At 41.3% G+C, this 13,174-nt stretch overlaps 1 protein-coding gene across 1 annotated transcript; it reads left to right on the top strand.

The window, feature by feature from the left end:
• Positions 1-304: 304 nt before the first annotated feature.
• On the top strand, positions 305-13,027 carry LOC130189476 (adhesion G protein-coupled receptor E5). Its single transcript, XM_056408281.1, has 17 exons — positions 305-607; positions 2,699-2,773; positions 3,151-3,291; positions 3,383-3,514; positions 5,334-5,477; positions 5,784-5,827; positions 6,036-6,146; positions 6,236-6,389; positions 6,513-6,632; positions 6,718-6,917; positions 7,020-7,187; positions 7,884-8,078; positions 8,656-8,873; positions 8,985-9,140; positions 9,806-9,974; positions 10,248-10,349; positions 11,094-13,027. The coding sequence occupies exons 1-17, from the start codon at positions 577-579 to the stop codon at positions 11,133-11,135; spliced, it is 2,202 nt and encodes a 733-aa protein (XP_056264256.1). The 5' UTR covers positions 305-576; the 3' UTR covers positions 11,136-13,027.
• Positions 13,028-13,174: the final 147 nt, after the last annotated feature.

Below are 13,174 nucleotides of genomic sequence, written 5' to 3'. Positions count from 1 at the left end.
CTCTCTCTTTCTCTCTCTCTCTCTCTCTTGAGAGTGTTGTGAATAGCTCCTGAAATAGAGCTCGCTGGAGCAAAAAGGGAAATGTGAAAGTCGGCGTGGACAGAAGGGGGGTTTGTGCAAGCAATTTGATAGGGTGCCAGTGTGAGAAATGTGTTCACAGGGCAAGATAGGAATGAAAGAAAAGAGCAAGAAAGAGTGACGCAAAAGAGGCAAGGCCACTCAAATACGTGAAAGGGAGGAGGAGAGAGAGAAAGAGAGAGAGAAAGGGGGTGGGGAATCAGGCAGAGAGCATGGTGTGGTCACACTGAAAGTCTGAATTTGAAAGAGCAGGGAAGCTGGGGAAGGTTCAAAGTTATTTCCCCTGCCATACAATTATCCTCTCCAGAAAGGATTTATCTCTCTCAAACTGGATTTAATGGACCTTGGACCACGGAAAAAAGACTGAAAAATAGGCAAATCTCTCCTGCAGGATCTTTTTATTTCAGGATATCAACCAGATGCACACGATTTACAACTAATTCATAGTTCTTCTGATCAAGTCATCAGCTGTGTGGGGGGTATTGGTTTGCTTTCAACATGGAGTATTGGAAGGAGCTACTTCTTCTGGGTAAGTCCATAATTGAAAGCATGTGTGTGTGAGTGTGTGTGTGTGTGTGTGTGTGTGTGTTTGTGTGTGTAGGCGTGTGGGTGACTGGGTGGGTGAAGGTTGAGAAAAAGTAAAAGTAATACAAAAATACGGGGAAGTTTAGAAAAGTTGTAGTAGCAGCTCCTCAGACTGTCAGAGTAAATAAACCCAGAGCCTGGATGAGTTGTGGCAGCGTGCAGAGGTCTGATGGCACACAATGACTCATGTAACTACCATTATACTACAACTAATAGTTCATAATTATCATATATAAGTATAATGCATGAACTTGGCTCTGAAAACAAGTATGTAAAACATTCTGTTTATTTCTTTATCTATTTTATTTAATCACACTTTGGTTTCTTTACTAGAGGCACGAGAGGTTTTCTGGCCCACAGTTAGATGGTTTTGATTATTTCCCTCTCATCAACCTGGTTTCCTGCAGCAGCAGCAAATATTTCCATAGGAAGTTGGTGGAGACCAAAAACAGAGCTGAGAGTTATTATTTGATAATTTAAAGTTGTATGAATGCTGGTGTTTCCCTGTGTCTGCTGGATGCCAGCAAGCAACATGTTAGCCCGATCACTTTTTAAAGCAAAACTAATTCAACGTTTACAACTTGCTGTCCAAAAGAGGTAAAAAAACTAAACAAATAAACTAAAATATTAATGCAGTATTACATCATATACATGACCCAACAGGTCAGTCATGATCAATGCCTAATATGCTAAACTTGAACCAGTCCACAGTTTTTTAATTGGTAATCAATAAAATCATTATCGTAATTGTGTATGTTTACTGCTAGAGACAAGAATTTATTTTAAAGTCTTTCAGTAGCCTACTGTCTTTTTAAAGTTTATTATTCATTTCATGGGCGATAAACAAATTGAAGGTGCTTTCATAAGCAATTCACAAAACAGACATAGGCTATGCTTATGACTTCCCCTTTCAATCAGGCCCAAAGGTAATGCAACAGGAAGAGAGAATAATATGCAACAGACAGCGTATGAAGACACACAACTCTCTCAGGCTTCCTGGTGAATGGAAATCTGCTGCGAGCTGAGCATAAAGTGCCTCTTTGTTTATGTTCAGGCTCTGTTTCTGTCTACAATTATGTGGTCAGAAAGTAAGAATCAGTTAAACTCACTGTCTCCGTCAACCTCGGCTGGTTTTCCCACAGCGGTGTTGCTGCTGGAGCTCCAGCTTCACCAGAGAACTACAGAGGGCTCATTGTAGGGAGGGGAAATCAGGAGGGATTTATTAGTTGTTGCCATGTGAGGGGGGTGGGCGCTGTTTTCTATTTTAACTGTGAATCAGAAGTCAGAAAATGTGACTGCGATGTGTCTGTTGTGGTTTGTAAATAATCTGACCAGCAAGGGGTCTGCTAATTGAGACGAATATGGAAGTGCAGGGTCCTACTCATCTGGGTGCAAAAAGATGTCTGATTGTATATTACCTCAGGAAACATTGTAAACATGTATGGTCTAAATTGCTAGTTTAAAGTCTTCTCCAATGTGTAATGATGTTAATTTGTGTCCCATTTAGAGTAAAATAGGCGGTAAAGCATGGTCTGCTTTTGGGTTTGGTTTCCACAAAGGTTTGGGGCAAAAACTTAAAATGCCTGACCACGAAACAAAGAAAATATTGATCTAAGCAGTATCTCTTCGAGTTGACTATGACTATTTTAAATAGTTGACCCCAGACAAGTATCTGGAATGAAAGGGAATAAGAATTTACTTTTTGAAAAGTACAAAGCTTATTTACCCTCTCAGTTTAAATAATTCAAAATATTACGTTACCTCTACTAAAATGAGCAGAATTACTTAAAAACCCTTTGCTTAAAGCTCAACCCTGTAGCTGTGTATGAATGCAACATGATTGTAAGTTGCTTTGGATAAAAGTGTCAGCTGAATGACATGTAATGTAAAGTAAGACTGAACATAGTGATAACATTCCAGAGTTCAGGGCACAATGCAGAAGTGTGGTTGCTCTTTATTGGGTCTTCCTTGTTATTGTAAGATGTTTCCTTAACTGTGAATTGAAACTAAATGACCTCTTTCTACTCCTTCACAGGCCTGTTGTGTACGCTGGGGGAATGTTTTCCTGAGTGTGACCTGGGCTACAGGTCAGAAGGCCGTGACTGTTTTGGTAATAACCTGCCATGACCTCTAACCTCAACCATCCCTCTCCACTGTTTCTGCCCACCAATTATTCCATTGTGACTTCTGATAAAGACGAGAGCTCCCAGAAATAAGTGGGGTTCCTAATGCAATACCTCTTACTGAAGTTAGAAAAGAAGCCTTTTTTGGTGACGTTCTACAGTGTTTTTCCATTTTAGGCATTTAAGCCCTGTTTATATCCACAGTGGATTGCAATGAAAACAACAAGAGGAGATTTTTAAAATTCTTAGATCACCACGATTAGCCTCAAACAAGCGAGTCGTGGTGATCTAAGGATTTTATTCATGGATGACCTATGAGATTTAATTATATAATGGTACTCTTTGTATTTGTATCTAAATACAGATGTGGACGAGTGCATGGAACCACTATGTGGCAATAACACACTCTGCTTCAACACGAATGGCAGCTTCTACTGCCAGTGCCTGCCGGGCTACAAAGAAAACAACGGGTACGGTGACTTCGCGCTCGGCGGGCATTGCCAAGGTGAGCGAGTGTGTGAGGTGTGTGTGTGTGTGATCAGCATCTCTCTCGCGTCAAACCGATCTGACCCCATTCACACTCGTTCTTCCATCAGATATCAACGAGTGCACAGACGGCGAAAATATCTGCAGTCATTCTGCCAATTGTTCCAACCGGATTGGGAGCTACGAGTGCACCTGCCAATTTGGGTACAGCGCCGCTGCCAGCAGCCAAGGACACTGCCAAGGTGACTGAAGTCCTTACTCGGTGTGTGCCGACACTTGTGAGACTGGTGCTGTGCGACATGCGCAATAGAATCATAAAGGTGAACGTTGACCTGTCCAAACAGTTGCCCATAAAACAAACAAAGGTGAGTGAGTGAGACGTCGATCAAAGTTTGGATCCGTTCTCCCCTGCACAGTCCCGAAAACTCCCGTTGGTGTGTCGTACTTCTTGTTAGATCATCTCTGCCGAGTTATGAATCGGTGGTGGCTGACTTTTTTTTTTTTTAAAGAGTTAATTGTTAAACGTATTGACAGAGTAGATGAGAGTGCAAGCGAACTACCTCAAGCGTAACTGTTGGAGCTATTTATTTTGACATTTGTATTATTATTATTATTATTGGAAAGTAATATTGATTATTTATTGTTCATTTAGGTTATATTTTGATATGTTAGAAGAGCTTTTTCTTATGATAATTTTAGTTTAGCTCATTGTGATTGTTGTTTGAATATATTTAGTTTGAGGATTGGTTCACTGATTGGGTAACACTGGGCACCTGTGGTTACATGTAGGTGTGGGTAGCTTCAGGACCAGCAGGTGGCCTCTGGTTTTTTTTACCAGCACACGAGAGGCAGCGTCAACATTTTGTTTGTTCTTTTTGTTTGTTTAGTAAATACGAATAATGACATACGGAGATGGACATTATTTTCTTTTGGGCTGGGCCAACTCAACAAAAAAAACACGGTGCGTCAGTGGCAATTTGATTTATAGTTCTATTTGAGTTATTTGGACAAATGGCCACGACAGTAACTATTACACTCTAAAATCAAAAGCAGGCTCAGTGCTGCTTCAGCTGACTTCAATCAATGGCTTGTGTGACACACAGAAAAACCACACATATCGGCAATGCTGTAAACATTGTAAACTCATAAACACATAGTTCATGTGACTTGTTGTGTGGCTGAATCCAAATGAAAACAGCAGTGACATTGTTAAAGGTAACCAAAGAACTTCAGCTACTTGCTGCTATTTGATTGTAATCAACATACCTGCTGTGTCATTAGGTTCTCTGCTCTGCAGGGTCACCACAACGTGACAACAATCACATGGAAAAACATATACTTAGTATACTGGGGCCTTCATTATGAAACACAATAAAGCAAACTGACTCAGTAATCTCTGTTATGCAGCAGTATCTACTTATTAGGTTTGCTAACACCGGCTAACAGTAGCCACCACAACCTATTGGTCAAACCAGACGAGGTTGAAGTAGAAAGTAAAGTATTGTTGCACTTAAACAGAAATAATATTCCGCAAGAGGAGAAGAATGTGTCAATAGTTTGAAAGAGATTGTAGCGATATCGTCATCTTTTTTTTTCTTCAGTAAAGAAACAGAAAACGACTCCTCTTACAACAATTTACACATTTCTCACATTTAAATACGACCCTGAACAATTATGGAAGAATGGAGACAAATTCATAGCTTCACTGCAGCTGCGGGAACATTTTCAAAATTAGAAACTTTGTAATTTCATAGTTTGACCTTGAAAAGGTCTTACGTGCTTTTACTTCCTCATTGTTCACACATTGTAACTCCATGTACTCTGACATGAGCCCCGAAGCCTCTCCTGCCTCCCGCGGGTGCAAATTGCAGCTCTCAACAACCTCTCACGCCACAGTGAAGAACTGTCTGAGCTCCGTTTGTCAACAACAAATGACTCACATGGCTGTTCCTGCACTCTAATGCAGAAATGTTTGTTCCATTTGCAAAAAAAACCTGCTCGATGTCTCTCCGACTGGTCTCTCTGAACACTTTGTCCTTTTGTCTCGCTCTTCCTTCGCAGACATTGACGAATGCAAAGAAGCGGACGATAAGAAAGAAGACCTCTGTGGAGTGAAAGGGACTTGTCAAAACACTAATGGGAGTTACTGGTGCATGTGCTCAAAAGGATTCACCAATTATGGCAACCAAAGGACAACATGCTCGGGTGAGTGAACGCACACACAACTCCTCTACCACCACCGACGTCCATTTCCTCATCGGAGGCTTCTAGTGGTTCACCCCCCCCCCCCTCTCCCCTCCCCCCTCCCTGAATAAACTTCCCAACCCAGATGTCATTGTGGTACTTTCTGGGTTGACTCATCTAATCCACGATAACCCGTGGCCTAAGTCTCACGTGATGATGAGGATGAGTTTCAGTTCAGGGCTGCTGTTTTGTTGCCTAGATTGTGTCGCACTCCTCCAGTCTGGCCGGTGAGATGATTCTCCGTTTTCTTTTCCCGTTACCATCCAGAGCTCCACTGTGACAGCTTCAGTGGAGACGGGAGGCCTACACCGGTGAGCTGCATGTTTAAATATGGCATGATGAGCACGCTGCAACAGTGCATTAAGTTCAGGGTCCGGGATATAATCAAGCACTGTGGGTTTTTCTTAAGAACATTTCAACCAATTTCCTCAATTTACAAGACCTCCCTGCAGCCCTGTAGCTTTTGGCATACACAAGCTTTAGCAGGTAAAACGGAAAATTCTTATTATCCTCTCTCAGTCCCTCGGAGGCCTGGCAGACATTTTGTTCATGATGAGAAAAAGCTGCTTGGCTCTGTCGGACCCGAGCACCGCTGGTGAAGGGATCGCTGATGGAGACGTGCTACTGAAGGTCAGAGCAGCGGATACAAAAAAAACACAATCGCAAACATTCTTACAGCCGGAACGCTATTCTCAAACTGTCCCTCTCACCGTGTCCAGAAACTTTTCAAGGGGACCGAGGCCATCTTGTCCCCCGGTCCCGTGGCCAGCAGTGAAGACGTGAGCAGACTGCTCGGTGTGGTGGAGGACGCCATCATGCTCATCGGCCCGCGGCTGAAAGACGGCCGCACCAAGACAGTGACCAATGAGACAGGTAACGGTGGCCATGAGCTCAGGGGTGATTTGCATTGTGCATCATACTGTAAAAAATATCATGCGTACAATACATGACGCTGGGAAGATTGAGATATTTGAAACTAATGATCTTCTCAAATAGATGCGGAGATTGCAGTGCAAAGGGGGACGACTCCCCCCATTGGACCAATCCATCTGACCAATGCGAATGCTACACTGGACACTGACTGGACAACAGCAGCTGGGATGGGAGCCTACCAGGGTAAACGTCTCCTCTCTTTGGCAACCACGCCAACATTCTATGGTTCATCGATGAATATTCTCATATTTCAGATTTTCTTTCACAGGTTTTGCTTTGGCTGCGTTGTTGAGCTACAAGAACCTCGAGTCATCTGTGAACCGGTCCTTCGAGAAGCTCACGGGACACGAAAAGGATGGCGTGAATCCGTCCTTTCAGATCTCCTCTAGAGTCGTGTCTGTTGTGGTCTCGAACCCATCCACTCAGAACCTGAGTCGCCACGTCAACATCACCCTCAGACATCTCCAGGTAGGAGACGTAGATTTTATTTTTAGCTTTTGGTGATTTAAAAAAAAAAGAAAAGCAGACTGCTTTTTGCTTGACTGCTTTTTGGAATTGTTCGGTTCGTAGGACAACGAGGAGTCGGCTCAGCTGAGCTACATCTGCGCGTACTGGAACGAGAACGGCGCCTGGTCCACAGATGGTTGCTATCAGCTGTGCTCCAACGCCACACACACCGTGTGCACATGTAAACATCTGAGCAGCTTCGCGGTGCTCATGGCGCTCTACGACATGGAGGTAAGAAGCACACAGCCCGTCTTCAGTCCTCTCCCAGGATGTACACAATATACACTATATATTATATAGATATTATATAATTCATTAAAAAAATAATAACTTCACCGTTTAATGCAGTTTTTGGCCACAGCAGACAGCTGTGTTAGTAAAGAAGCTCTCAGGAATAACCTGACCAGCAGCAAATGGAGAAGTTAGGAATTAGCCGGTCGACCATTCAGCAACTACATCAGCAGATGTTTCCCTATGGGGCGTTTATAGTGGACTTACAGAAACACCACTCCAAATGAATGATAATGTATCCGTTCAATGTGTAAATAAGCAGGTGATTGCTCACAAATTTGTCACATCAACTTTATCAGAGTGATAATATATCAATGTTGTGTTTACAGCTCGTTTATTTCACCTCCAAGTGGCCAAAAGATGAATTAATGCTTACGGCTAATACGTTTACTTTTCTCTTTTCTCCTCCTCATTCACCTAAATGTCAGAGTAACACACACAGACATACACACACACACACACACGCATTCACGCATGCATGCACATACACACTTACACACACACTGTTGTAAATGATCTCGGGACTACAGATGAAAAATAACCCCTTAGCTAACTCTGGCACATTTAATGTGCACTGTCCCTTATCAAATAAAGCAAAGTGTTTTTTGTAAATAACTAATGCATCTTCTCTTCCAGCACACCTTTGGGCTCCAGGTAGTGACTAAGATCGGGCTGGCCGTCTCCCTCGTGTGCCTCGTACTCTGCATCCTGACGTTCAAGTTCTGCCGCTCCATACATGGAACCCGCACCACCATCCACCTGCACCTGTGCATCTGCCTCTTCGTGGCTGACCTCATCTTTCTAGCCGGCATCTCACAAACTAAACCTGTGGTACGTTTGGTAAATAAGTGACTCATACTCGAGAGACAGAGTACAGAGCACTTCTAAATGACAGAACTGTCACACTTGTCTCAATCGTAGTTGATGTATTTAAATAATTTTTTTAGGATCTTGCATTTTCCATTTTATGCCCTTCACATTTTTTAGGAGAATATATTCAATCTTTTACTCAAACACATATTTTTGGACAGCAATGGTATTTTTACTCGGATTTAACACAACATACACAACATGCACGGTCAATGTGAACGAGATTGCTATTGACTAAACCCTTCAATAGTATATGAAATAGTCAAATTTAGCACCCTGACCCACTACAAAATACAATTATTACAGGTTTTGAGTACTTTACTTTTAATACATAAGTTGATATTTACTGATAATACCTTTACTAACAACTTGAGTGCAGGGCTTTAACTTACAATTCACAGTGTGCACATTTATGGTCTTTATTTCCTCAAAAATATCTTCACTTCTTACACTTCTTGATCTGATTAGTGCTGCTACATATTTCCGTCCTCTCTCCTTCCTCTCTAATCTCTTCCTTCGTGCGCTCACATCTTTACAGGGCGGCTGCCGGTTCGTTGCCGCGATGCTCCACTACTTCTTCTTGGGAGTGTTCACCTGGATGCTGTTAGAAGGGGTGCAGCTGTACCGCATGGTGGTCCTGGTGTTCAATGCCAGCATTCGGCCCCTCTACTTGTTCCTCACGGGTTACGGAGCTCCCCTCCTTATCGTCGTCATATCTGCCATCATTCGACCAGAAGGCTACGGCACTGACAAATAGTACGTGTGCGTTTGAATACACAACATGTGCGATGGCGATGACATCAGTGCATGACACAGACCTGCTGTTATCCATCTCGGTGACCATGTGTTTCCTTCTTCCTCCTCTAGCTGCTGGCTGTCTCAAGACGGCCTCATCTGGAGTTTCTACGGTCCCGTGTGCTTCATCATCATCCTCAATGTCATCTTTTTCATCGTCACCGTCTGGAGGCTGGCCGAGAAGTTCACCAGCCTCAACCCGGACCTCTCCAAACTGCATAAAATTAGGTATTATTATTATCACTACTATTATAAGCAATTACTGTCTGTGTAACAGTGTCTCTTTGTGTGTGTGTGTCTGTTGTGATTCATGTGACCTCACCTAAAACGCCGCGCACGTCCACACGCATGTCGGCCGAATGGAGCCGCGTCGGGACCTGAAAAATACATGGATGGAAAGAATGTGGGAGTTTTGCATGGAGGAAAAAAAAAGCTGCTAATGTTTTTTTAGTACCGACTCTGCTCTCCCCCCTCCTCACTCAACGTATGCATGCTCATTTTTGTACTCCACTGACAGCTCTGCATAAACATGTGCGGCTACAGAAAGAACAAGATCCATGCTTTTCCATGTTGGTTAAACTTTTACATGCTATTAATCTCCTCTTTATCTCAATGTTGATTGTATTGCTATTAATGGGAATAAGAGTGACAAATATTACCAAGGGCCAATGCAGCGCTGAAATAATGTTCCTCTGCAAGGATGTTTTGCATCAAACTAATCTTTTATATTCATCTCTCGAACTCATCCGTTCCAGTGTTTAGGGATTTTCCAGATGCTGCAGTGGTATCGGAGTCATCCAGGTGTCTGGACTCATGCTGATCTTCTTCTTTCTCTAACTGTTTTCTTTTCTCCGAATCCTCCCTCCCCCATCCTCCTTTGTTTTGTTCTGCAGAGCTTTCACAGTGACAGCCATCGCCCAGATGTGCATACTGGGTCTGATGTGGGTGTTTGGGGCCTTCCTGTTTCAAGAGGGCACCACAGTGGAAGCATACATCTTCACTATCCTCAACAGCCTGCAGGGGGCGCTGGTGTTCCTCATGCACTGCCTACTGTCTAAACAGGTAGGAAACTGTGTGTGTGTGTGTGTGTGTGTGTGTGTGTGTGTGTGTGTGTGTGTGTGTGTGTGTGTGTGTGTGTGTGTGTGTGTGTGTGTGTGTGTGTGTGTGTGTGTGTGTGTGTGTGTGTGTGTGTGTGTGCGTGTGCGTGTGTATGTAACTACATGCAGATAGTATATCGACCTATCAGATGAAACTACAAGAGAAAGCGGAGCGACTAAACAATGTCGGGTTTTAAAGCAGCGGATATTTGTTCTGATGTTCTGCTGCCCCCTGCAGGTGAGAGATGAGTACGCCCATTTCCTCTCCTGTGTCTGCACAACACAGAAGAAGAGGTACTCCGACTTCAGCACTACCAATCCCTCCAGTAGTCAGTCACAAGTAAGTGGAATGGCACCTCCCTTATATCACAAACACGGTATCACACTTTAAGTATTTTATATTTATACTACCTAATACTTCAGCTCCAAAACGTCGAAGTAGATATGTTGTACTTTTAATTCTCATTTGCCTAGAGCTGACATTCACACTAACATGTTACTTTGCAGATGACAATGTACATACAACACATACTACGACTACTACTAGCCTACTACTACTACTACTACTAATAATAATACTAATAATAATGGATTCCATTTGTAAGGCACTCTTCATCCAAGAATCTCAGAGTGCCACAGAGCCAGTACATATATAAACTATAATAAAAAAGGAATATTTGAAAAAAGTCCGAAACATATTTTACAAGTATAATGCATTAATATAATGCTTTAGCTCCACCATATGTATACTACCTAATACCACAACATCCAAGTAGATATGTTGTACTTTTAATTCTCATTTGTCTAAGTATAATGCATTAGCTCCACCGTGATAATATATCAAACATTTTATTTTAGTCGTATAATATGAATAGCAATAGCATTTATTTTGAATTATTCATTATTAATTAATACTGAACATTAAGTTGGTAATTGTGTTTATACGTATACTTTTGAATGCCAGATAATTACTGGTTATGGAGTATTCTAACATTGTGGTATTGCTACTTTTACTTTAATAAAAGCATACTTCTTCACAGTACGTTGTCTAACATTATTCTGAACTTTGTTTATGTTCATTCAGGGTTCTCGGAGTGGGCAGCACACAGGAGAATCCCAAATATGAAGCGCTCTATCATTGATTGTAACCCGAAGACCGACTGTCACGATTTGAACTTATCCGGTTAACTTAGCCCTGATTTTAAAGGTTTAAGACTCAAATGAAAAATTCTGTCTTTATTTTCTTACATGATGTAAATTGAAACCATTTCAGTTTTGTTTGTATCACTATACCAACTGCTTAATGGTACCGGTACTCAGGGCCCCCAACAGGTCACAAGTTAAATCTGAGGTGTTAATAAGACTTTTTTTACAATCCCAAAAAAACACCAGTAGCACCGCCTGCTTATCAATTGCATTGTGGGTCAGAAAGTCTGCAATTTAGTGCTCAGTTTTGCTGTAAATGGTGGATCAAGTTGTATTGATGACGACTGAATTAGTTATTTAGTGTCATTATTGTCACGGCTGGATGTAGAAGTGTTTATTCAGAAAGTGAAAGATATTTCAGTATTTTATCGGTTCATCAAAAACATATCATAATCCTAATATAAGCTGTGTTGCCTTTCAAAGGCTTAAAAGTGAACACGCACACTGACATAAACTATTTAATTTCAAGAGACTATAACGTCTACATTATGTAGGCTACAAGAAAATTTGAGTGTTTTTAAGCTTAAAGCATGAGCAAACAGTTTGTGCTGTATTTTGTATAAATGTGTTATGGTGAAAATAAGGGTGGGTTTGTTTTTTGTTTATTGAGTCTTCACAGAAAAACAAATTCCATGTACTGTATTTGGGAAATAATGATTATGCCCCATGGAGTGCCTCTGAAGTTGCCTTCATGGTCCTGCAAATCCGACAGGTGCTGCAAGGATTTGATGTTCGTGATCTTTAACAAAATAAGTGATATTTTTTCATCACTTGTGGCTATTTGTCAGATAATATTTTCTTGCAATCGATTTGCAATTGAGCTGTGCCTTTTGTCACCGGTGTTTGTGAGGACACATCTTTTTTATTTTCATCAGAAAACAAATCCATCACCAAATAGCTGCTTTGGAAATTCACAAAAACAGACCCACCCTTCTGATAAGCCTGCAGCTTCCTGCAATCACACTGTGTTTATGTAATACAATTCCATGTTGTTGTCATGTTTTCTTATTACAGCTGTTTGACAATGTCTCCACACATTGTTAGTGACTGTAAATTATCGCATCCCTGAACTTCAACCGTTTTGATGAAGTCTAATGGGAGTTGTACAGACCGCGGTTTGTTTATGTTATTGCACTTTTCCATTGTAAACAATGATAACCCAGCACATCTTCACTCACATGGTGCAACAATCAACTTGAGAGCCAGTCTCACTCACAGAACCTGAATAGTTTACTTGTTCAAAGCTATCAGTCATATATTTTGATATTTTCTATTTTTATGTGCCGGTGTTGTCCCTGCACCTTTTGTTTGTATTTTAATTACTTCTCCCTTTCTCATCTACGAGCCTGATTCAGACCATATATGTGTTGGTTTAACAACTAAACTGTTCTCAGGTGGGGCTGCCCTCTTTTTGTGTCCAGCGATAACTTTGATCCATGCATTGCAAAATGTATTTCTATGAAGAAAAAGCTATACGTACATTATGCAGCATTTTGTGAATGTAAGACTCTTATTTTTTAGATATCCTAGGTGTTCTAGTTCGAAGGTGTATGAACTTATTTTTCTACTTTGTTTTGTTTTATGTCGTTTGGTACTATTTCCTTTCAAGAATATGCACCACAATCTTTAATAAAGCTTTTAGATCATCTGCAAAAAACTGTAGAGTGGTTTATTAGCATTAGTCCACAACTGATAGATATATATACAGACAGAAAGACATGACAGACACACAGACAGATATTTCAATGTAGACCAATGAAAATGAGTCAATGAGTCACACTGTGTACCCTTCAGAATAAAAGACTAACATTTTCCTGCAGTAACTTCTTCAGTTCTGAAACTGCAAAAAAAGTGTATTAGCTACGCCCACTATTGCATCAAATATAGTATATCAGTGTTTAATGACCATCGTTCATAAAACTGCATGATTGTGAAACTCTAAAACCCTTCAATAGATCT

Source organism: Pseudoliparis swirei, chromosome 24 (genome assembly GCF_029220125.1).
Source record: "Pseudoliparis swirei isolate HS2019 ecotype Mariana Trench chromosome 24, NWPU_hadal_v1, whole genome shotgun sequence".
Classification (NCBI taxonomy): domain Eukaryota; kingdom Metazoa; phylum Chordata; class Actinopteri; order Perciformes; family Liparidae; genus Pseudoliparis; species Pseudoliparis swirei.
The sequence above is the reverse complement of the archived record's forward strand: the minus strand, read 5'-3'. Positions and strand labels throughout refer to the sequence as shown.